At 31.5% G+C, this 26,457-nt stretch overlaps 1 protein-coding gene across 4 annotated transcripts; it reads left to right on the forward strand.

Annotated features, from left to right (window-relative positions):
- On the forward strand, window positions 1-26,246 carry LOC130453183 (NPC intracellular cholesterol transporter 2 homolog a-like). Of its 4 annotated transcripts, none has more exons than XM_056792798.1 (5): window positions 147-341; window positions 1,479-1,559; window positions 14,797-14,907; window positions 22,937-23,139; window positions 24,108-26,246. In XM_056792798.1, the coding sequence occupies exons 1-5, from the start codon at window positions 257-259 to the stop codon at window positions 24,195-24,197; spliced, it is 570 nt and encodes a 189-aa protein (XP_056648776.1). In that variant the 5' UTR covers window positions 147-256; the 3' UTR covers window positions 24,198-26,246. The 4 variants fall into 4 exon arrangements, with proteins under 4 accessions (XP_056648778.1, XP_056648779.1, XP_056648776.1 ...); XM_056792799.1 differs by having other exon boundaries at window positions 26,121-26,246; XM_056792800.1 differs by lacking the exon at window positions 1,479-1,559 and having other exon boundaries at window positions 1-341.
- The last annotated feature ends 211 nt before the right edge of the window (window positions 26,247-26,457 follow it).

Genomic DNA, 26,457 nt, shown 5'->3' on the forward strand with positions numbered 1-26,457 from the left:
GTAAAACTCACCAACACATGTATAATTTAAATCAAGTTTACTAGGAAATGAGCTTAAATTTTTTTATTGTTTTGCATCGTTCATTTAAATAAATAACTACTGTGGTTTTGGTGGGGTTCAGGGACGAATCTTCATATTTAAACATATTCTTGGAGTGAGAGTAACGAATTTAGCTCAGTAGTCTAGGTAGTACCTACTCGAACGCAAATCAAAGTAGTTATTTCCAGGCTAAGTGAAGTGTAGGTACCGGTTTAATATGAAATACATTCTAATTGTTTTCTTATGTACCGCGGCGTTTGTTGCTGCTACGGAAGTTAAGAAATGTCCTAAAAATAAACACGGTGAGTACTTTCTACATAATATAATTTATTTTCTAATATTAATGTATAAATAAATTTTTGTTAATATTGTTAGATTCATTTATACTATAATTATGGTTCATTGAATAAAAAGTAATAAACAACAATTTGGTGCCCAGGTTGGTTTTTATTTAATGTTTTTAGAAAACAAGTTTATTTTTACAAATAAAACTAAACTAAGAATATTTTTCAATGAAATAACATATTTTTTGTCTTTAAATTGATTAATAACTTTTATTATTACTATTATTTTGTTTTGAAATAATTTGTCTTCTCTTTACAATGAATTCGCTGTATAAGTACTATCAAATTAAAGGAGAGGATCCGTAGCCTTAGAGAACTTTTCTGCGGTATCGATAGGTTATCGGCTAAGTTATTTTATTTTCATGCTTTGTAAAAAAATTATAAACAATTAGTGCGTTTATCTAAGTCATAAAACTCTATGAAATCTCCAGGTGAGATAGTTTCTATATTTTTTTCATAATTACACCGTAAAAACGAAGATTTTGGAAAAAAAATCATCGAAATCAGATGATTTTTCGATTGTCTATAGCCAAAAAACGAAGGGACTGTGAAAGTATAGAATCCCCTTAATTTTTTTTCTCAAATATTTATGTGGAAATAGAAATAAAAAATAGGAATAGAAATAAAAAAATCTTCTAGTGAAATAAACAAATTAACAGAACCAGTTTGAAATTGAATGAAAGTACAAATATATAGTGAATTATGCGAATAATAATAAAAAGTAAAAGTACATTCCGTCACCGATGATACAATCTAAAGCCGGGTTCACATCTCACATAAATCCTTGTCTGGACTGTCTAAGAAATAAAGCTGCATTGATATAACACATATTCTGGTGGTTACAGAATTTCCAGAAGAACAAATGTAGAAGAACGAACACTAGAAGATATTGCCAGCTACACAAACACTTTCGAGTTGAACTTTTTTGTGTTTTTCAAAATACACTTATAAATTTACTTCTTTAACTTTCTGAATTTTGACTAAACTGGAATTTCTGGAACCGTTGGCAATATTCATACTGAATATACTGTTTACACCATTACTAACAATTATATTGTCCGATGCGCGTTTCGATAACCAAGTTATTGTTTTCAGAGACTGAAGGTAAATTGTTCTTACCTTCAGCGTTAGCAAGACGTCCACCGACTCGAAGCATTCCTTTATCGTCTAAAAAAGGTTTCAGCTTATTTATTTGCTTATCAGATAAAATTTTATTCTGTTTAATCTCATTAATTTCCTTTTGAAATTTAGTTTGTTGTAGGGTCTTGTTTATAAAGATTTCAGATTTGCTCAATTCGGATACTGTCAAAGGACCAGAAAATTTGTTCGAATTCTTACAATTTCTGATGAACCTATGTACGTACGCCATTGTTCTTTGCAACTTCTTATAACAGGAAAATTTAGAAAATAAAGTTAAAAGAAAATTTTCTTCTGTTGGGGTAGTCATGACGACAGTTTTTGTTTCGGGAATGTCAGAAAGATGAAGGTTTGGGTATGCAAAATTATCAAATTTTGATAAATCGAGAGTGGGATTTGATAGAAATTTCGGTCCATGCCACCAAAGTTTATTAGAAATTAAATTATTTGCGCTAGTGCCACGTGACACCAAATCAGCGGGATTATCGATAGTATTTACATACCTCCATGAATGATCTTTAGTTAAGGCTTGAATTTTAGCAACTCTGTTGCCTACAAATACTGTCCAACGGCTGGGTTCACCATTGCGCCAGCATAAAGCGATCTGGCTGTCGGACCAGAGATTTACAGAAATAATATTAATCTTTGTTTGAAAGTTTTTATAAATTTTGTCTACTAAATTAGACAGTAGGAGCATGGCTGATAATTCTAGCCGAGGAAGTGTAATTGTGGTAGAAACGGGGGATACACGCGATTTTGCCGAAATTAAATTAGAGGAAACAGAATTGTCAGAATAAATGGTTCGTAAATACACGCATGCCCCAAAAGCTTTCAGACTCGCGTCTGAGAAACCATGCATTTCGATGAGATTGATAGATTTGTCCAAAAAAATGAATCTTGGAATAGTTAATTGAGATAGCTTAGGAAGATAGTTTACGAATGTATGCCATTTTTCCAGTATGACTGGATCTGATATCTCTGTGTCCCAGTCAGGTTTAGCTTGCCATAATTGTTTGACCAAAAGTTTTCCAGACAATATTATGGGATTATAAAGTCCAAGAGGATAGAAACATCGCGATATGGTTGAGAGAATTTTTCTCTTGGTTGCGGGGAATATTGAAAAGGTAGTGGGGACAGAAATGTTCAAATTATCAGAAGCTGGGATCCAATTTAGGCCTAGAACTTTATTTTGAGAATTTTCTAAATCAAGACTAATGCATTTTTCAGGATTTTGTAAGAAGGAAGAATTGTTTGAATCAGAAATTTCAGCGAGAACGTTTGAGTTATTTGAGGCCCACTTATGTAAATTGAACCCGTGATTTCCTAATACAATTTTTAATTCTTGAATTAATTTTATCAATTCATGTTCAGAATTTGTACCTGAAATTATATCATCCATGTAAGTTTCGGATATGAGGGCGTTTGCCGCTAAAGAGAAATTGGAACTATTATTATTTGCAATCTCTTGCAATACTCTTGTCGCTACAAGTTAGAGTTGATAACTCAATGCACTGCAGGGGTTGTTGAGGATTTTCTCGCCATAATATATTTTGTAAAAAACGATGTTCTGTGTTTATAGAAATTTGACGAAACATTTTTTGTACGTCAGAAGTTATCGCAAACTTATTTAGCCTGAAACGGCAAAGAATATCGAATAGATCTGGTTGCACCTGGTACCCTTTCAAAGTTATATCATTTAAAGAAACACCTGTTGAGGTAGGGCAACTAGAATCAAAGACAACACGAAGTTTTGTAGATATACTTTGTTCACGAATTACGCATAAGTGTGGGATAAAATATTTTAATTCGTTTTTTGAATTAGTGAGGTTAAGAGTGACATATTTTGCATGTCCCAAGTTTACATATTCAGAAATAAATTTACTATATTCAGAAAATAATTCTGGATTTTTATGGATTCTATTTTCGAGCGAGAGAAATCGCCTTTTAGCGATCAGAAATGATTCACCGAGTTTATGGTGTTCTTTTTCAGATTTCAACGGGACTTGACTTGGAACCTGCCGTTTTCCAGAATTTGTGTGGAATTTTGAAAAATAGTTTCCGCTAGTTCGTCGTCAGACGAGAGAATACTCTTAGAAGGAATTTCCTCCTGTTCCCAAAATTTAGAAAGAGATGAACTTAGGTCTTTGTTCGATATAGAAATATGATTACAGCTTGTAAACACGGAATCATTATTTTGACTATTTCCTTCGAAAAATTTAAGCCAACCAAAAAGCTGTAATATTTTATGTTTACCTAGCAACGATCAAATTTCAGCGATAATACTGCACTAGTGCAGTATTATCGATAATTTGCACTAGTGCCAAATTTTCGTCTAGGATTAATAAACATCATTTGGTTTTAATTTTATATTTTAAGAAAAGGAACAATTATTGAAAATGCAATTAGAATATACAACTTTACTGGAGGCCGACGATGGTGTTTCTATGCTGCTTCCACCACTTCTTATTGTTACTTCGCTACTGTCATCTCGCATTAAGTTTATTTTAAATTAAATTTTTCTCAGGAAATAGTCTGCCAAAATGCCCTCTCGTGCATGTCAAATTGTCTCATAATTTCCTAGAGTGCGCGAATGCGCACTCGAGAAAATTAAATTATCGACAATTTGACATGCACTCGGGACATTAATATTGAATATTCACGGAATTAAAAGAAGCACTGTTTGGAATAGTTCCAGCAATTATCCAGCCTAAGCTAGTATTTTGTAAACTAGGTAATTTTTTACCGAGATCTATGATACCTGGTGTAAGAAGTTTGTAATATAAATCGGCCCCAACTAGAATGTGAATCTCCGATGGTATGTTAAATTCTGGATTGGCTAGAATAATATCAGTAGGTAGACGTGTGGACTTGTGGTAATTTGCGGTAATTTGCAAGTAATTTTTGGCAATACTGCACAAGGTATTTCAAAGTGTTTGATCGGATTGGAATGTGGAAAGAATTTTAAATGAACCATTTTATTTGTGGTTGATACTGTTTGTGATATGCCGGAAATTTGCAGTGTTTTTTCAAACGTTTTCAATTGTAGTTTATTTACTAGTTCTTGTGAAACAAATGAGTTTTGGGAACCGTTGTCTAGCAGAATAGTAGTTTTAAATGGGCTATTGTGAGAGTCATACATAATTATTTTAGCCGTAGCTAGAAGCACGTGGCATTCAGTGGATAGAGCAGATAAGGATTGTGTTTGTATAGCAGATACGTTAGAATTATTATCTTGTGAGTTTTCGTTGGTTTCAGCATTATCATAATTCTTCTGTGGCCTAGAAGGATTTTGTCGATTATCAGTAGCCTGGTGAGAAAGTGAATTTTCGTTAATTTGACTATTAAAGTTATTATTTCGATTATTTATCGATTTGGTGTGAGGATGTTGACCATTTGTCGTATGTACATTGGAGTGAATAGATTTTGAGTTGTTATAACGGTTTTGGGAAATAGAACCATTATTATTATTATGTGCATTATCAATTGCACGGAAAGAGTCAGAATGGAGATAAGTATGATGTCTTTTTTGACATATTGAACAAGATTTTAGAGATTTACAATCCCTTGTGATGTGGCGACCTCCTAGACAGTTTTTTCAGAGATTATTCGAATGTATGAATTTATATTTATCACTGATAGACAAATTTTTAAATGATTCACACGTATAGATACGATGTGAAGCATTTTTACAATAATAACAATCTGATTGACTGTTTGTAGGAATCATAGAATTCACGTGAGCAGTTGTTTTCGAATATTTGGGACTAAACTTTTGTTTAGTATCATTTGAATTAGAAGTAGAAGCTTGAATATTTTGAGTGCGCTCTAGAATACCACTACGTTGTTTCAAAAAATCGAAAAAATTCTCAAGGGACGGGATTTCACCTTGTTTTTTACTTTGTTCAAATAATTTACGGTTGGTAGATCTAGTTTTTTATCTATCCAGAAAATAAGAATATAATCTAATAACTGTTTTGGATTTAAATTTAGTTTTGACATTGATTGTATAATTTTATACATTTTAGCCGTTATTTCACGTAAAAGCGTAGGGCAAGTTTTGCTCACAGGTTTTTGTTGGTATATTTGATCAATTAAGTTATACAGTAGAACACTTTGATCATCATACCTTTGTTTTAAAGTATCTATAGCTATTTGAAAATTGTCATCACAAATTTCTAGATCGTCTATCAATTGCAAGGGCTCGTTAGAAAGGGAAGCTTTTAAATATAGCAATTTTTTGATATTTGTTAAGCTATTGTTAGAAATAATCAGATTTTCAAAGAGTTGAATGAATGAAGGCCACTCTGACGTCTGACCCTTAAATTTAGGCAAGGAAATATCAGGTAACTTGACGTCGATATTACAATTATTATTAGTTTGACTCTGAGAGTTTGAATTATCGTTCGATGTCAATTCATCAATCATTCTAGATAGTTCAGAATTAGTTGTGAAGTATTTTTTCTCAACTAAGTCTATGTCTTCGTTATCTGATAATTCATCCTGAGAGTTTTCAATAAGCATTTCAATTTGACCTTGAATATTTTCATATTGTAAGAAATACTTTTCAAGCTTGTCGCGTCTGTTTATACATTCATTCATAAATGCAGTTTCATTTGTAACAGTAGATTGGGAAGTTATCCAGTTATTCATTCTGGTAATAGAAGATTTCACAGATCTTCTCTGTGTTTTTAAATTTTCCAGAGACATTTTTTGGAAATTTCACTTGCAATTGTACGAAATAGAATAGATTGGAATTTTACAATTGAAACTTGAAATTATACTAAATTGAGTTCGAATATTTGGAAATATTAAATGAACTAGCAATATATTGATTTTTTTTAACACACAATGCACTTGGGAAGATTAAAGGTTTGATCCTACCTTGAATACTGATAGTTACTGCTGCCTAGGGACACAGGAACTTGAATATTTTGAAGGAAGTTGAATTTTCTGTGACAATTGCATATAATCTCGAAGAATAGTATGAAGAAAGGCTCTGTAAATACCTTTTTTGCTATCCGGCTCGAAGGACCACAAAGATGGTTGGAAAATGACCGTGTTCTTCAACCACTTTACCCACACGCCTATTTATATCTAAGCGTGAGGAGCGCTGCACGTACTTGTTAACTGTACAGCACTTAGACTGTAGCAGTTGCTGATTTTTGGTAGCACAAAACGGTATTTTAGTATAAGGCTAAAAGACATACGCCACTATGAATAGTCTTTTATTTAGCAACTACTTTAGGTCGTAAAGCTACAGTAGTTGGTGCCTTATTGACTTCTGTCGATATAAATTGAGACACTTTCAGGATAAAAAATTATAATAAAATATGACTACACTACACAAAATGTTAAACACAAAACTTGTCTTGCGCCCAAATACAGTAAATAACACTTGAAACGTAAATTGAATAAAAGAACTATGTTAATTCACCAAGAGAAATTAATTTGACTTTTCATTTTTTTTGTATTTTTTTTTGAGATCAGGTAGTCGTAAATTTATTAATCATTTTTGAAAGATCATCGATTCTAAAATCGAATGATCATTCATTGGTTTGAGAATATAATTCTCGAACAGTAATTGATGGAAAAAAATGCAGGACAGTAAGTAAGAACAGATGAACCAGATATTTAGCAATCCGCAGAAACCATACTAGTCGTAAACTAGAACTGCTATTGCTCCTAGGAGCTACAGATAAGTTTGTGTGTCCTCGATGTACTACAAACATGGTACCAGTTAGTTTTTATGTTCGATCAAAATGATTTATACAAGAAATAGGAACCAAAAGAAGACATTATTGTCGTTATAGCGTATGACATATTTATTAATAAATAGAAAATGGCTTAAATGATAATCATTAGTTTGATAATAGCTTTCACGATTTTTCGATGTTATGTCGTGTATTTTTTATCTTTGGGAGTTTCTAGAAGATAACCAGTGAGATGTGGACACACTTAATAGTGTAATAAATTAAAAACTATCCCTGTAAGTTGCGTTATCGGTACATAAAAACATTCGAATGTAATTGCTAGAGTAGCATCGTAACTGTTAGTGATAGTTATCGCTTGGTTCACTTTTTTATATTTGTTTTTTTTTTAATTCAACCTTTGATTGAACATTGAATTAAGGTCGATAATTATATTTTTATATTGTCACTAGAAAAAAAAAGAAGCTAATTACTTGTATTAACTGCTTGATTGGAATAATTATTGAGGAAAAATATTTAGCACGGTTGAAGCGTGGGTAACGTTCACAAAGACATTTTCAGAGACGAAATTGATAAGTCGTCATAAAAGTATAACAGTATTGATTCACCACTATTATACAGGGGCGAGCAGAATGGACGGAATTATGTTTTCATAAAAAGTCCGAAATAACAAATAGGCATATAAGAACAAAGATTTTCAGGCACATCAACAATGTTGTTAGTCCAGTGATCACAGCTTCTGACCCACGAAAATTAGTTATGTCTTTGATTATCTGAATTTAGGTAAGCGATATATTTTTGTTTAAATTTTCAAAATTCCAAAATAACTCGAAATCTATGCCAAATTTCGGAAAAAGTGAAAGAACCAAAAATGTAGTTTAAGAAATTTTCTACAAAATAGTTCTGTGTAATTTTTCCCTAAGAGCTGTCATTTCTTTGTAAAATAGGCTCAAACTTCGGGGTCGCATCTCACTAAAAAGTTTTCGCGCCACGTCTGAGAGAAATTACGTCACCGGTTGAAGAAGAAACTGCTGTATCTCCTCGAAAACTTAACATTTCGTGATGTAAGAAAGTGCATTTTACTCGTTGGAGTCTTTAATTTTCAACGGCATATGTAAAAAAATTCAGACTTGTAAAATTTTTTTGGAAACACGACAACATGAACGGGATTGTTTTTTGCTGGTTGTCTGGGTGAACTTGAAATACATATGTCTGTGACTGTGCTACACCCAGCAGCGAATTTTTGCTTGAGGTGAGGGTTATACCTTTGAACTCACTCTGTGATAGGAAAAAAACTACTTTCACTAATGTTAGATTTTTTCATAGTTGACAAGTTTGGTTACTTTTTTATAAGTTGTTGAATTTCAGCCATTTTCACAAAATTTTCCAAAAACTAAAGCATACATTTTGTAGCTGAGTTGTTGACATTTTTTTTTAAAATCTTTTTGGGATTTTCGAGGGTGTGGATGTAATCGAGGTTTGATTTTAGAAAAATGTTAAATCCATTTTACGAATGTGGCAGTATTAATCTCGATAACAGGTGAAGTATCATCTCATTTGAGAAGCTTGCGTTTGCTTTTGTATAAAATCATTGAGGGAATAACTGTCCTACACACAAAATTTACGCTGTCGCCATGTTTTTTTGATACCAAATGGACTCTTTTTAGCCTTTTTCCACGAAAAGTACAATCTGGTAGTTCATATTGTAGGTACTAGAATTACGATATTTTTTTGCTTGTTCTATTTTCGATAAAACTAACTGTTGAGGAGAACAATCTAAAAAACCTTAAATTTTGATCTTTGAACTAAAGCAACTGAAGTAACACTTTTAAATTAATGTATTCAGATTGTGAAAAATATTACATCGAAATATATAATTTGTCCAGAAAAACAAGTTTCAATACAAGAATTAATTTTCATTTAATGATTATATATTACCGATAATTAGATTTCAATTATTTAACTGTGATTATATATAATTTATACAATGTTTTCATTTCACTGATACAAAGGGTTTTATATCAACAATAATTTTGGTGAGCAATTGCAAATTATTTAATTTCAAACGAAAAAACAAAATACCTTTAATCATAAACAGAATAAAATAAAATTGACAAATTTTGTAAAACAGTTTTCTTATAAAAAATGTAAGCACTGAAAATTTAGGTTAGACTCTCTGACATTGTAATATAATAAAATACTATAAATTTTAATTTATTCCTATGAGTTTATACATCGTTTGTCTATCTGTAAACGTAGTCCCCATTTTTTTCGAAGTACTGTTGAAGATGGTGCTCCAGCTTTTGTATTCATGAGTCGAAGAGATTTCTTGCCAACCGTTCAAGAAGCATTTGACCTGTGCGACCAAATGTCTTGAAAAGTCCCTGTGTTGTTATAATTGAGTTAAATGACCATCATTCACTTCTTGACATTAACCGCTTTGGAATTCTCGTACAACATTATGTATGACCTCAAGGGTTATTTTGTTAATTTCTTCCTTTATCCTAACTTTTGAATCAGTAATATTGTCTGGTCTATTCAAATATACTTTAGATTTTAAATAACCTCAAAAAACGTAATTAAGAAGAGTTAAATATCACTGGTCAAGTTTGGGGAAACAACACATGTAGTAGCAAAACTAGCACGTCTTAATGATATCGGACGAATCAAATCAAAACAAAACAAACATTCAATACAGACAGAGACAACGTACGAAACGTAAACCCACAAGACCGTCTCCTACGACTGCCACTAACATAAATAGTGACCTAAACACCCTTAAACCTTAGCGCTTATTAAGGACAATTCCTTGAAATGGGAGTTAGACATTGCCGCCTTATCTAGAAAATAAAATTCCTTTTGTTTTGCGCTGTTATCAGTTTCCAAAGAACTGAATTTATCCACCTCTTCAACACTTTATTATGCCCTTATCGAGTAGCTTATCTCCGATACACCCTTTTCTTCTAGGATACGTGTGGTATGACTCAATTTGAGCGAATCTTCAAACTACAAAAGAGAGAGCTATTAATTATTCATTAGGACTGAACAGCAAGGACTTCTTTGAAAGATTAAAAATTCTGTCTCTTCCTTCCTTATTTATCTTTGAATCCGTTTGCCTAATTCGTAAGCACGCTTCTCCAATTTCACTTAGGAACGCGAATCATTACCTACCTACTCCACGTTAGAATTATTTAAAGGCTCGATATTTTACAATGCAAAACAAATGCACAATCACTTGCTAATTGAAATCAAATCGATATCATCCTCTCCCGAATTTCGCAATTTTTTTATGTTGGTTTTTCAGTTTTTACAAGCTTTTATCTACAAATTGTTACAATTTTTTGACAATAAAGCATTTCTCTCTGTCTTTTTCTCTCTCAAATCGTGAAGCCTAGCTGGTCATTCGATCATTCCACGTCTTCCAATCCACCTATTGGAAAAATCTAGTTCTAATTTCTAGTTCTACGTGTGAAGATAAACTAACATAATGTTAGTTGAGGTTCTGTTTAACATAAAAATATAAAAAAAACAAAAATGTAAACATAATGACGTAGCTGGTGTTCTAGCAGCTGATCGTTTGTTTATAAAAGCATGTGCATGTCACAAACCTTCTATTATTCTAGTAACCTTGGATCGATCCATCTCATTTGGATTATTAACATTAGGAAAAAGTCTTTCTAATGTAGGCACTACTAAGAAGTTAATAAAAAAATCAAGAAATCTAAATAAACCTCACCATAAGTTCTCAAAAAAATAAAGTCCAATAAGACACAATTCTTGCCATAATAAAAATCAATTTTCTCATTTATGATTGCACCGAATTTAAAAAACTTCATAATGCCAAACGGAGGACTAAAATCCGTTTCCAACAAGGAGCCGCACGACCCCCTTTTATTTAAAATTGTCGAGGGGGCGCTTATAATTTAGATAGGGTGCTGGATGGGGATGATATTCCCATACTGTATATAAATTTGGATTCTACGGTGAATGATTTCAGACAGAGAATATTTAAAATGTGAAAAAAAATTCTCGTAAAAAGAATTCAATAGTTTGTGAGTATTTATAGAAAATGCGATAGTTGGTTTGTTAAATGTATTTTTTTTTTGAAATAGCAATAAAAAAATGCCTATTAAATACCAACAAACCATAATAAACTAAATAAATCTCGACACATACTACTCGAAATAAAATTTATCGTAGCTAGTAACAAGAGAAAACGTCATGTTACCATTCAAATGGTATAATTACAAGTACTTATCTAACAGTAGTTGCTTGTGGGTTATTTGTGTATATAATTATAAAGATTATTTTTAATGCTTGATTTGTGTCATGTAGACATGGGGTGACCAAATGACAATAGCTTTCGGCTATTTATCAGAAGCCATTTATAGTACAGTTGCTGGAAATAAATTATTACAAACGTAGCCTCGATAATAACCTGAAAATTATTTGTATTTCTACCATTGGAGGTTATCAATAAAATTCAAAACCATCATCGTACCTTTCAAAAAAGTCTGCTTCTATTTGATATCATTTTTTTTATTCAAATAATATAGTTATTTTTGAGAAATATAGGAAAGAGTAAGATAGACACCCTACGACGATCATCATGGAACACTATAAATAGAATATTGATACCTAACCTAACCTAACCTAATTTAACCTAACCTAACTTAACCTAACCTAACCTAACTTAACCTTACCCCACCTAACCTTACAAAAATTACCAAATTTCCATTTTATTTATCGATTTTTCGTAAAAATAATGCATTTGGATACTTTTCCCACAGAAACTCTTCTGTGCAAACGTCAATTATGACTTGTCCCATACAGATAGATCTTGATGAGACCTATCGCAAACAGTTAGCCTTTCTGAGATAATGGCCACTTCCGGTAATTCCGGAAGTAAATGTTTTCGCAGAAAATAGATAATTCGATTTCTCGTGATATCCATAATCTAAGTATGGAGTTTCATGACGATCGTTGAGGGGTGGCTTATCATACTTGTGCCGAAATAAAAGAAGACTTAATTTGAAAAAAAAATTGCAAAAATCAGTTGTCAATATCTTTTTCCTGTCCCGATATATCTTTAAGATGTGAGACGTGGATGCTTAAAGCCGATAACATTAATAAAAGATGCTTTCAAGATGTGGTGCTATCATCATAAAAACATAAAAGGTCAATTATTTCGGGCATATAATGCGAGGTACCAAAACAACTATTCCGAGTAGCTACACATAGAGACCAATTCAACTAACTTGTAACGGAAAAGCCTACGGAGAAGGTTGATAGGGTCTACATCGAACTAGATTGGTCTTGGTTTATTTTTCCCATGCTATAAATTGAGTTTAACACTTAACAATGTCCTTTTATAGCTTATTTTCAATCATTTCTAGCCTAGAATGAAGTTTTATTATTTCTAGTTTCTAGATATTTCTTCGAGACTAGCATTTGACGTCGTTTTTTCGGCAAAACAAAGCACCGACAATGTAGATACTCGATCTTTTATTTTATCTCCCCTATATTTTTTGCAATGTTTGTTTGTTATAACTTCCCATTATTTCGAGTCTTGCATCAACAGTACAATGTCTAGTGACCTCTCCAATACTCTTCTGGATTGAGCGTTTTGTGTTTGCTATTAATTCTTGGTCAAATCGTTATGGATGTTGTCCAATCACGTCGTATATTCTGATTTCTCGTTCTAGTTCTAGTTTTCTTATACTTCCTGGTATTCCTACAGCCACCAAAATTATCGGAGATTTAAAAAATTATCAGAGTTTTAAAATTATGGAGATCTACCTCTTGGATCTCGTTCACGGTAGTTAATATTTGATACAAGGTTACCTTGTCCAGAAACAGGAGTGAAATTTACTTCTAATTTTTCAGAAAAGAAGAAAATATCATTGTTGTCTAATATTCCGGGACTAAATCAAAACTGTAATAAATTAGAATGTAGAATAGATTGTTTTTCGATTCTTCGGAATACAAACTGTATTAATTGGGCTTGCAGTGAATTGTTGATTAATATGAGATAAAAAACTTTATAATCAAAATGATTCAGGGAAAATGAGCATCAAATATGAGCCGTTGATAGATCAAAACATTAACATTCTACCCCCTTTGCGAATAATATTTTCAAATTTTACTGAAGGAAAACCGGATAAGGAAATATCTGTCCACGGATTTGTACCACGAATATTTTTTTACAAAATTAAATAAATTTTTGCAAAAAAAGTGGATGAAAAAATTTAGGACACATGTTTTCAAATTTTCCATTGAATATTTGAGTGTCGAATAGGTTTTGTTATTTGAACTATTGTGTATTTACATTTACATTTACATGTTCAAAAGAAAATGTTGAGCCTTTCAGTCACTCACTGAACATACTTAACCGGTCACAAACCATTCATTTTTTTGTGAGGTTATAAAAATACTTACAATATAATTTTCTATTAAAAGTCTCCTTCGTTGAAAGAAATTTGGAAAAATTTTGGAGCCTCAATTTCAAAACGAACGATGTGCGTAAGTGCGAAAATTTAATATACGCGATTTTTTTTTTGATGAATTTTGAAAATACATCACAATTTTTTGTCATTTGTTTTCTAATTAGCTGACCTTTGTAATATTTAATTGATTCCTTCTATTTTTTAGGTGAAATATGTAGAAAAACACGTATTTAAAAATTTTTATCCACTCTATTAATATTTTTTCGCAAAAGTTCAATTGATTTTGTAAAAAAATACTCGCGGATAATTTCACATGAGTGTTTTAATGTCTCTTATCTGTCATTAAAACATTGAACCATACGATATTGGTCCCAGAAGTACCCTACAAAACATATTTATTTTTCATTGCAATCTCCTTTTAGATCTATACACTTTTCCCAGCGATGTTCAATAACTACGATACTTCTTTTACAATAAGCTCGTAAAAACAACCAAAACAATCCGAGGATCCTAAATCTGGCGAATAGGGTGGATATGGTAGCAAATCAAACTTTATATCAATAATTTTGGACATTGCAATAACGAATTTGTGACTTCCTGCATTGTCTTGATGAAACAAAACTTACTTCTTAGCCAAATGCGGTCATTTTTGCTTGATTTCTTCGCTCAAATCTTACAATAAGTTCGCATATTACTTGCCGTCGATAGTTTTTCGTTTTTCAAGATAATCAACGGAAATTATCCCACGCGCATCTCAAAAAACCGACGCCATGACCTTGCATTGTAAGCAAATGCGGCACCCACCTTGAGCACACGCGTCCAAATTTTCAGTTAATATACACTTTTTGAAATGCCTACTACATCTGCTAGCACGCGCACTTTCAGTCGACGATCATCCATATCGCTTTGTGGGATCGTCACTTATTTGTTCGACCACTTTAAGCATTTGCTATATACAGTGTAATTCGTTAATCACCCAGAAAAGTTTGGAATGAATATTATGTTGTTTGGCTGAATTTAGTTCATCATAATTTTGGTAGTAATTACCAATAGGATTATCGTGTTGTGGCAAACTCAAAAGATATGATATACACATGTTTAATTTCCAAAATTTTGTTGCAGGAATAAAATACGATGATCTAGAAGATCGTGTTAATCTTCAAAATTGTACAAAACCACCGTGTGTAGCAAAAAAAGATACATTCTTGAAGGTTGAATTCAAATTCACTCCAGGTAAGTTCAATACAAAGCAATTGGAAATAAAGACAATTCCTAATTTTTTTAAAAAAATAGTATATACAGAAAATCATATTGAATATAAATTGATTGAATAAATGCATATATTTTTCTAAAGTAAACAGATTGACCAGAGCGTTTAGAAGTTCAGAAGTTTAGAGCGTAATTATAACAAAAAACGTAAATTATTGAATATGAGCACAAATTTAGACCGTTGACTGTAATATCGTGTAGTACCGGCTTAATACTGTAAGCAAATTATTTTCATCTGTTGTCGAATATGTCTTGCTATAAAGCCGGTACTACACGATGAAGCGCAACATTGGCCTCTCAATGTTGGCTGAACATTGAATGAAGGCTAGAACCTCACCGAAAAAATAAAAATGTGGCAAAACAGTAAAAAACAAATATGAATTCTTTTGAAATAAACTGTAATGTACTGGCAACTTTGGTTTTCCATATAAAAAGCGTAACGTTTAATCAGCTTAGTTCCAATGTTGAGAGCTCCAGTGACACGGGTCGAGAAAATTTCGTTCGAATTACGTTCGAATGTCAACGTTGAAAGCAAAACATTCGTCTAATGACATGCGCACTACGACTACGTAATGCAGTAATGTCAAAGATACGGCCCGCGGGCCGCCTCCGGCTCCTGAGGAGTATCAATAAAGGCCGCGATCGCAATGTGTCGCAGAAAGAAGAATCATGTTTTTTAGAGCTTTTAGACTTCATTCGATTCCTCTACGGATGTTTTAAATACTCATACTCTTAAGTCTACGGAATTGTAACTAAATTAAAACAGAAAACATCAGGGAATTTTGTGGGATTTCACTGTAAATATATATATATATACACAATAAAATTCTGAGTTCGGCCTTAAAATATCAAATATTGGAACATATAAAAATTGTTAACTGTACCTATAACATTGGATATTAGCGTTCAATTTCTAATAGCTCTGTTTTCAGGTCATTTATTGTTAAGTTGGTCAATGTATACAACTAAGTTAGTAGAACAAAATTGGTATATACAACATTTCAAGCAATAAGTAGTTATTCTTGTTCAATTTTTCAAGTTGATCTTTAAAAAATTAAGGTTAATTGAAATAATTTTAACTTCTTGTCAAGACAACATAATATACACTGAAAAACAGGATTATATCACACATCAGCATTCTTTTATCATTAATAAGAAAACTTTCGAATATTTTTGATAGTGTGTATATTATGGGTAAAGTTATATACAAATGGTACTACAGAAAACAATCATCTGGATATTTGGTTGTGTTCAATATATATTTTAGGGTATTGCTGAAATGTTAACATCTTAGAGGGATACATTCCCTTTTCAGAGTTCTGTCATTTGTTAGAAATAGAGTACAGTATCTCTAAAAATGACGCGTTAAACGTTTACGTCAATATTTGCAATCCAATTTTCATTTATTTTATCCAAAAGTGTTTATTTTCTATTGTTATTTTACACACAAACATAAAAAGTTCCAAATATTACGATTCGTGAAATTAACTGTCTAATAATATTTCAAAATACTTTCAGTTTTTTAAGGGGGAAGAACCATTTTTGAGCTGTAGAGTCGTGAACTGTCAGAGGATAAGTCTTGATCTTATGCGGGTAAAATCTGCGAGAGTTATGTGATTCAGATGTATGTAAAAAATTTTTCTTTTCTTAATAGTTACAACCATTCTTCACGGTACCTCCGTATTGGTAACTCTATCATTCCATGGTATTCTTAAAATGCGTCTATACAGCCACATTGCAAAAGCTTCTAATTTTTGTATTGTTGCTACTTTTTGTGTCAACCCTTCCATATCGTAAAGCAGCGTGGAGAATTGGTAACATTTCGTGGCTCGCCATCAGGTACCAATGCTTAGGTTGCTGTTGCTCAAGAGCTTTCCCATTTTTATGAATGTGGATCTTGCCATTTCAATTCTAAACTTAATCTTTGAGTCAGTGTTTAATTGTATTTGAAGAGGTGTACTCTCTCAATGGGAACTGTTTCTGTATACAGATCTACATTTTGTATTTTTCTCTTACCATAAATTTGGTTTTCTTTTTGTTGATCTTAAGAACAGCTTTGTCAAATAGGACTTAAAGGAAGGTATCTTTCAAAAATTATTTAAAAAAAACCAATCTTGAAACAGGAGAGACCTAAAATCAGGAAGATTTAAAAGCATAAACATGTCAATAGGTCTAAGAAATAACAAGTTGAAGAGATATTTTTTTTGTTTTTACTTATATCTATTTTGTGATTATTTGGAAACGTTTTTCACCTAATTAGATGGCACTAAGAAAAAAAGCAGGAAAAGAGTCATGTGTTGCTGGTGCTTTTTTCTGTTTTCCTCGGATTCTAAAAAAAAACAACTTCTTTTATTATTGTATCTTCTTGGAAGTATGCAAAATGATCATTGCTCAAGGCCGTGGAAGTGATGATTATATAATAATATATTAAGTGAAATAATAGCATCGCCGCGACATCAGAAACAATTAGAAATAATGTTTAAATAATTACCATGTCAAGAATATGATTAGTTGTTTAAAAATTATCTAAAAATTATATTATAAATATTATTTTTCTAGACCTTGATAGAAGTGAGATATTATTGGTACATCATATACAAAATACAAGATTTTTCAATTACAAACAATGAGTTGAAATTAATTAAGCGTTGAGCATCGATTACGCATATACTTTGAAGGATGAATATAAACCAACCGTGACACGAAAATCTTGCTGATTATTTTAGTCCAAGAGCTGGTCGCCATTTTCGACTAAGGTATTTCCACATGGCTGGAACTTTTTTTATATCTTATTTAATATATTTAAAGTAGATAAATCAACTTCTGGCAGGGTTAGAGCGGTTGCAACAATATCCACTGTTTTTTTGCATATTGCAAATTTTCTATTTGAAAAAATGTATGTTCACAAATCTGGCTTTGTTTCCAGATGATTTGCTCGGTTTCTGGCTGTTTCAGTAGCAGTGTGAAAGCTGAGATTGTCTTGTTGAGTTTTCTTGAATTTTTCCAATGACTTCTGGCAAACAATTGGTTGTTTACCATTCCGTATTGAACGTGCCATGTCGCTTTAGCATCATAGTAATGCCAAAGAAACAGATAATCATTTGGTATAATCGTGTTTCTCTGGTGAATAACTTTTATTTGATTCTGCTCGTGATCCCGGATTCATCACCAAATCCCATTCACAGCCTTCGAAGCAAAATTGGGTTCAAAATTCCAATACACTACTTAAGTCTTCTTTAGAGATATACTAGATTTTAGCTTTTGGTTTTTTTCTTACTCTACTCTATACTTTGCTTGGATTATGATTCTAAAGTCTGAATAAGGCTTTCGTGGACATCTTATATTTTTATTTTTTTTTTGATATTGTCTATAAAAACTTTTCAAGATTTTGTTTTCATCATAGTTTGCAGGTATTTCTTCACTCACAATTTATTGGAAATAGTATTAAGTTTTGACTAAACTCTTTTCGATCGAATATTTTGCTCTTTAGCTATAGATATATATATATATATATATATATATATATATATATATATATATATATATATATATATATGTGTTAGTAATAATAATAACTAAGAAAACAAACTGAAATTTTTTTTTATTTTTTAAACAACTACATAAAGCTAAATCCTTCTGGCAGCTACGAATAATTATGAATTAATGGATGTTATTGACCAAGGAATCCTTAGTAAACAGAAAATATAATTTTTAATTAATTGTAAATATTCCATGAATGATTATTTATCATCCGATATTAGTCGACTTGACATTGACCAGACTGTGGACCTCAATTCGAAGCACAGTACAATGTTTGAAAGTAGTTTTTTACTGTAAACAAAAAGCAGGGAGGTTATGATTTGAACGGTGGTTCAGGGTTAAATATCAGCAGATATAAATGATTATCCCAAAACTGAAATATATAAGTTCAATTTTTTTTATCGAAAGACTGAGAATGAAACACAATTCACTCTTGAGTTTCCACCTAAAAACTTTATAAATCATCTTCGAACTTAAGACCAATAAACTATTTCGTAAGGAAAAGTTGATAGTAGTGGTTTTTGTATAAGCAAACTAATTATATAGAAAGGAGGGAAATTCGTATCCAAATACATAAAAGATTTTCCCTTAACATATGTACAGTGATTTTCCCAGCAACTATCAAATTATTTCATCAAACATGATCTCAGTTTACGTCATACAGAACATAATATTTCACTTAAATACATAGGACAGACATCGCAGTATTGAGAAAGTAGATTGGAAGGTCATTTTCACATACATATAACAATTACAATAAAGATCTAAATAATTTACAGTTCTATTAAATAAATTAATTTCTCTTGTTATTTTATTTTTATTTTCATATAAATAAGGTAGAGAATCAATTTATCGGTATGAAAATGGTCAGTGTCGAATCATATTTTGAAAAAGACTGAAGTAAGTCGAATCGTCAACTTTAACATGTTATTTTAAACTGATTTTGACCAAAAATGAAGACAAATTATCACGAAAAACATATAAAAAGATCTAACAATAAGAAATAAAAAGCTAAAGAAAGTTAAACATTACATTTCATACCATTTTATGTTTTTTGAGAATGAATCTAAACAACTTTCTAAATTCTTATCAATACAATTAAAATGTTTCTCAAATCTGTTGTATCAAATTCATTACTTTGACACAAAGCAAAAGCTAGGGATCTATTTAAATTTTGAAGATATGAAAAATAGTTTAGTAAATTTTGAAAAATTAGCCTGAAGTTTGTATTAAAATAAATGAAAGCATTAAAGATTTTGCGTTAAAAGAAATAACAAAGCAACGAGAAAAATTTTGTATATGTTGATGTTTCTAAATCATTTTGATTTAAAATCTATTCTGATTTAAAAAATTTTTTTTAAACAGGGAAACCACTGACGATTCTACTACTTTCATTCAGAAAATTTGCGTATTCATAATAATCAATAGATAACTTCATGAATATTAAAATAAAAATAGAAATCTGTTGTAACAAGAGAAATTAGTTTCCACATTTCAAAAATATGTAGAAACGTCTATCAAATTGTTCGTAGTAGTATCAAAATTTACAAAATAGAGCTTGAAATTTTACTCAAATAATTTAAGTATTTGAATTTCAAATCAGAAGACAACTTAAGACTATTTTGAAACATAAACATTTCAAATGATAAATTCGTTCCGGCGTTGAAAAATGAGATGATCAGCGGACAGCAATGCTAGGAATCCAATCTTGTAATTTATCCAAAGAATAATGGATCTTTTTCACTCTAAACAATAAGAATCGCCCTTGACAAAACACCTTGAATTATAACAATCGATTTATAAACGGTCAAAACATAGTTGCAATAGATTATGATTAAGTTGGGGAACTCCATAAAATAAAAACAAGAGAATAAAAACTATAATAAATATTAGAAGCAGGCACTTTGCACTTTTACACATTTCCGGAGGATATTTCTTTGAACATGAAAGAGCTTTCCAAGATTCTGGCTTATAGAGTCATAATGGAAGTTGTGTTTGCATATACCAAGCTTTTAAAATATCCCTATAAGTATTAAAATACAATCAATTATTATTTGGAGAACTGATGAATAAATAAATAAACATTCTTACTATCGAATATCGCTTACTGACATAAGAAAAAACTTGAAATTATGTCAAATAACGTGATATTCAATTAAAAGTTCCCAGAGTTATATTTTCCAATTTTAATTTAAATAATTCCCAGTTAAGGGTTTTCGGATTTGTCGTTGCCATTTTTATTGAATCTGGATTATTTTTTATGTTTAACTTATTAAATGTGTCTAATAAATTATTTAAATCGTTCATAAAATTTCAGTATTCAAAATTTATAAATTATCCCTTCCTTACTCAACAATTTGATAAGGATAGATTAAAAGGAATAAGAAAAATAAGGACATTTAGCATTTACAGTAATTTGAAGTCCTGTCCCTTGATGGACGTGAATTTCGTGCTTCTGTATTGAAATATTTGTCGAGTCTTTTATCGTTCTATGCATAAAAAATCGCGACCGTACGAATCCTACTGACTGCGCCAGTCATATTTTCCGCCCGTCCGAAAATTTATGAATTAATTTCACAAGCGATTTAACCACAATTCATTACCAAGTGTTTACAGTAATCCTATTTTATATTAAAATGAATGCTGACACATGTTTACAAAATATGATCTTTTGCTTATTAGTTTTTAGAATAATCTAGATTTTTTTTTACGTAACTCGAGCGATTTATTATTTACTTTTAAGAGGTGTTATTAAAATCAAATCCTTTAAGATATTTTGTATTGTATTTGTACTTCTGATGGCCAAGCACAGCTTTTTTTCTGGTTATATTCTTCAAGAAATTACCAACAGACAAGAAATCCCAAGTCTTCATAACTGTGATGTGAAAGGATTTCTTTTTTGTAGACTTAGCAATTGTTTTAAATCAGGTCTATACATTTGCTGGCACTTTTATTCCAAGATTTCAATGTCTGAGCTCTGAACAAATTTCATGAGCATCTTTCCAATCTTGGGTCTGTCCTATGCTCAAGCTGACTCTTTATTTCTTCATTCATTGTGTATTTTAGTCTGTAAGAAAAAATATTAACAAAATTTTCTAATGCAAGGCAATAGATATGGTAGATTCTATGGTGTTTAAGCATGGAGTTTAAAAATATCTACCATTAATCGCTTACAAGCATATTGAAATGTGGTTATATAGACTCATGCTCAAGATACGGTGGACAACTATGCAAACAAATGATGCTGTTCTTAATAGAGCAAATTCTGTTCGTGTGTTGGATAACATTAAATGCGGGCAAATAATTTATTTGGGACAAATAATGCGTGGTTGCCGCTTTAATATCCTCCGGTTGATTATGGTGGGTAAAGTTGAAGGTCGTAGAGAAATTGGAAAGAAACAAGCCTCTTGGTTGAATAATATTAGAGAATTGACTGGAATAAGAGCTATTTAGACTAGCTCAAGATAGAAAGAGTTTTGTCATGCTAATCGCCAACGTCAAGAAGATGAAGGTAAAGTTCCGAAAACTTGAACCGCCAGATTTTGCTAAAATTTTTTCCAAAGCTTGTCCTTGATGAGAAAAAATAATCCCTAGACAAACTTCAACTTACAAAGCTTCGTTTGCCCTTAGGTCCTTATAAAAATTTCACGACGTATCTCCGATAGTATTATATTTAGAGAAAAAAGTAACAAATAAAAAATGAAGCTTATAAAAAACTCTAGAAACAAAAACTATTGACATTTGTGACGTGATTCTATTCGTTTGGTAATTATGATCCAAAATATCTGTTTGTGAGAAATCGAAAGCGAATTTTTAATCGACGAGGGGTAAGAAAGCAACGTTGTCCACCCAAAGAAAAATAATAGATTCACCAAGTGCGGATCCAGAGGAGAGGTCATGGGGTTCATGACCCCCTTAAACCATGATTAATTAACTTGGTTTTTTGTTTCAAAGTCGATGAGGAATTGAATTTTAAAGTAAAAATTGCGTCATTATGCTGTCAAAAACAACGTAATTAACTTATATTTTGTGGGTGAAAGGCTTAAAATACCATGTCTTTGGGGGAGGACTCGTCCTAATACTAATGACCACCCCTTTGTCTAGACCCTGGATCCGCCCTTGATATTCACGTGGAAAATGTATTCAACCTTTCAAATAGGTTTCAAATATTGTCAGATTCATTTTTAAATAGAATCGTTTTCTCCAAAATCAATATTTTCGCATATATTTAGTGTATCAAATCGGAGTGAATCTGAGGAGCAACCGAAGTCGGTAGAATTAATTCCTTTGAAGATTGGAAAAAACTTCTCAGTTCCCAACATGTTCCTCATATACACATTTTCAATTTATTCAACTTGTTTATTGTGTAGTTTTTTAGTAATAGAATTTTTGTTCTGAGGAATCTGTTTATCGTCTGTTGTCTATCGCTTATCATTTCAATTTTTTTTTCTAGATCACGATGTGAAAGGTGCTGTGAATAAAGTAACTGCTGAAATCCTGACGGCAAAACTTCCCTTTCCCGGTGTAGACGGACAATCAGCATGTTCTCACATCTACGAAGCAGATAAGAAAACTAAGGTCGAAAATTGTGAAATGAAAGCCGGAAAAGATTATTATTATAGTGACGGATTTGAAGTTTTGAGAATCTATCCAAGAGTAAGTGAAAAACGTATTTTTTTGGGTCAAACTGTGATTTGACAGAACGAACTTTCTAAGAAATAGAGAAAGATCATTGTGGTGATAGAACCCATGATGATCATAATAACGTTTTATCTTTGACAATGCTTACAAATTTGAAATAGTACATATATTATTTAGTTGAAGGTAGAGGAATTCCTTTAGTAGGAAAACATCAAATAATTACCTCTCCAATACTTTTAACATATTCTATCGCAAAATTATTTACTGTATTGCATTGACCATCGTGTATGTATCGAATGTGGGCTGAAATGCCGTTCCACTACTCCACATCAAATTTCTTCTCAATAGTTTGGAGACGAAGATACGTATCTCATTATGCGTATGAGGTATCACTTCATTAAAGCCTTATCATCTTCACGGTTTAAGCTGGATTGGAGACATTTTCTTTAGTGTACTGTTTGGGTATTGGGTTGATTATTTTCTCAAAATTTAAATGAGTGTTCACAATGTCTTTTCCATTAAGATAACACACGTTATAAAGGAGTTATCAACAATACAAATACAAAGTTTAATATCTTAAAATTTAGCTTCTCTAATTTTGACAGACCCACAAGGTTCTGCCAAGTCTCTCTCTCTATATATAATAAAAAGATCTGACAATCTTTCATGCTTCATGGTCGTGGAAGTATTTAATTATTTTTAGTTTTGAAAAAAAATCTTTCTATTGACGCAACTGAGACAGGTAAAGTTTTTATATCATTTCTACTCACATAGTGATAATCATTTGAGTATAGAAGTATTTTGTATCTTAAGCCACATCGGCTTTATCTATTAATAACTTGCACTGTAACATGCTGTATAAATCTACCGTTTTTATTGTGATAAAAACTATTGGGATTATCTTTTGGTATGAATGCTTTATCTCTAATTTTAACATTCACACTTTTAATTCAACAGCTACTAACTTTTCCAATTATTTCCAGATTCAAACAAATATTCATTGGGAGCTCGTGGATCCAAGCAATGGAAAATCTCTTATTTGTTTCGAGTTTATTGTTAACATCACCAACTAATTATATTCATATCATATTGAAAAAATAAATTCATTACATTACTACATTTTAGTTTATTTTTTCACATTGAATACAAACATAACAAATTCTGCACCGGTAGGTTTTTAATGGACACTATCATTTATCATGTTTGTACATATTTCGGTATGTGCCTCCGGGAAGATATAGGACTTAATATACCAGGACGCAGCGGCTTCTTTTTCCAAATGACGAATCCGACCGTCAGTCAATCTACTAGTAGTGGGTGCATTGCTGCACTCGTAAAAAAAACTTTCCTAAGGTAATAATATCCCATGTGGAATTATTCTTACACAAAATTGATATCAACTAGAAAAAGAAAACAATCGTCAGTCGTGCGGCAGGCAAGGGATGATGCGTCAGTCGAGTACGTTAACTTGACAAAAACTATGAATTTTAAATTATCTAATCCCACTTTGAATTCTTCCACATCATTTTATACACACAAAATTAGTCCCATAAGTACCTGGCCTAACAAAAAAACACACAACAACACACAAAAATTTATTTTTAAACGTAATCTCCTTTTAGCTACATTTTTCTGTTCTTCATTGCGGGGAAATTTTTGACCACCAACAATACTATCTTCTTAGCCAAATGCTGCCGTTTTTGCTTGATTTATTCGCAATAAGTTCACATACTAGTCATCACCGTTTATAGTTTCTTTTTTTTCAAGATAGTCAATGGTAATTATCCCGGCGTATTCCAAAAAACCGAGGCCATGACCTTGCCTTCAGATGGAACGGTCTTTGCCTTCTTTGGAGCCGATCCTCAATTTTCAGTCCATTGTTTTGATTGTTTTTTGGGGTTTCGGTTGTGAAGTAATGGTCCCACATTTCATCCAAGGTGCAAAAATTCGGCTTTTTTCCTCTGAAACATTAACAAACACTCGATAGAAATATCCTCACGGCACTGGTTTCGTTCCAGCATATATAAGATCTCTTTTACTCTGTTTTTTAGCATATCTGTTGGATGTAATTTGATAAGTTGATAAGTTTTTCTGGTTCATAACATTATCCATTTATCAAGAAATGAGTGGTCAAATCTTCGGTCAGTCGCTTACGTTTCCATCCAAACTGTCACCTTCTTAGAATGCATAAACATAATTTTTACTTATCGAACCTAACCAGATTTTTCCATCAATTGTAACCACGGCAATCATTTTTAAGAACTTTTCTAACAATCTACCTTCAAAATTTTACGGCTCTACTGGCGTTGTTTTGTTGGGATCAATGTTGGCGATGGATTCAGCAAAAAGTGGGCAAACAAATAATTGTTTGGAGTTTTATAGAATGATGAAAAAATTGTTTCAATTGTCTTCATAGTTAGCCGTAAATATCTATATCGACATAATTCAACCTCATATGAAATGATAGTTTACCAAAAATTCACTAGGCTGTGATCAAACTAAAGAAAAAAAAATAATTCTTAACTTAACGATGAAGTTGTTGGTAATAATATCTTTTTTTTGCGTTTTGTAACCGATAGATTTTATTAGTCTTATTCCCAGTCTGAAGATTATCCGAACGATTTTTTCTGTAACTAAAAATTATTCATTGAGCAGAGCTTTCCATTCAATTAGTCTTTTTTCCTTCATTTATCTAATAATCTAGAAATGTTGCTTCACTTTCTCACTCTCATTCAAAGGATACAAAAAGAAATTTATGGATTTTGCTAAATATAATCAGGATAATCAGATATTTTGATTGAATTAGTGCGTTGTCGTGAATCTTTGACTGTGAGAAGTTTGAATTGAATCTAATCTAAGAAATTGGTTACACACATACATACATATGAAACTAATACAAGTGTGATACTTTTGGATATAAAACAAATTTCAATTTAAAAACAATGTTTAATAAAAAGTTTCGTAGAAGAAATTCTAATTTGTTTTAAAATTTTTAGATACAAACTGTCGTGCAATGGGCCCTTGAGGGATCAGATGAGAAAAATTTAATGTGTTTTGTAGTACCTGTCAGTATTATTTAGTTGAAAAGCAATCACCTACAACAGTAAAATAAAGTTTCAAAAGATTAGTTTTTTATTTTCCCAGCATCCTATTCCACGCTTACAATTTAACTTATTTGCTTAAAATTATTGGTATTCAATACATGTTATTTTTGCCTTCAATAATTTTGAAAATACTCTACATGAGGATGTCAAAACATTTTCATTCCCAGTAATGTAGATTCTGCTCTGCCACACAGTTCACAAATCATATTGGATGATGTTGTTAACCAGC

This window comes from Diorhabda sublineata, chromosome 2 (assembly GCF_026230105.1).
Source record: "Diorhabda sublineata isolate icDioSubl1.1 chromosome 2, icDioSubl1.1, whole genome shotgun sequence".
NCBI lineage: Eukaryota > Metazoa > Arthropoda > Insecta > Coleoptera > Chrysomelidae > Diorhabda > Diorhabda sublineata.

Excerpts from the sequence above, each read along its gene's own strand:
- LOC130453183 (XM_056792798.1), top strand. The coding sequence starts at position 257 with ATGAAATACATTCTAATTGTTTTCTTATGTACCGCGGCGTTTGTTGCT. Across the intron at positions 1,560-14,796 it reads TCCTTTATCGTCTAAAAAAG|GAATAAAATACGATGATCTA; the intron begins GTTTCAGCTTAT and ends ATTTTGTTGCAG. Across the intron at positions 23,140-24,107 it reads TTTTGAGAATCTATCCAAGA|ATTCAAACAAATATTCATTG; the intron begins GTAAGTGAAAAA and ends AATTATTTCCAG.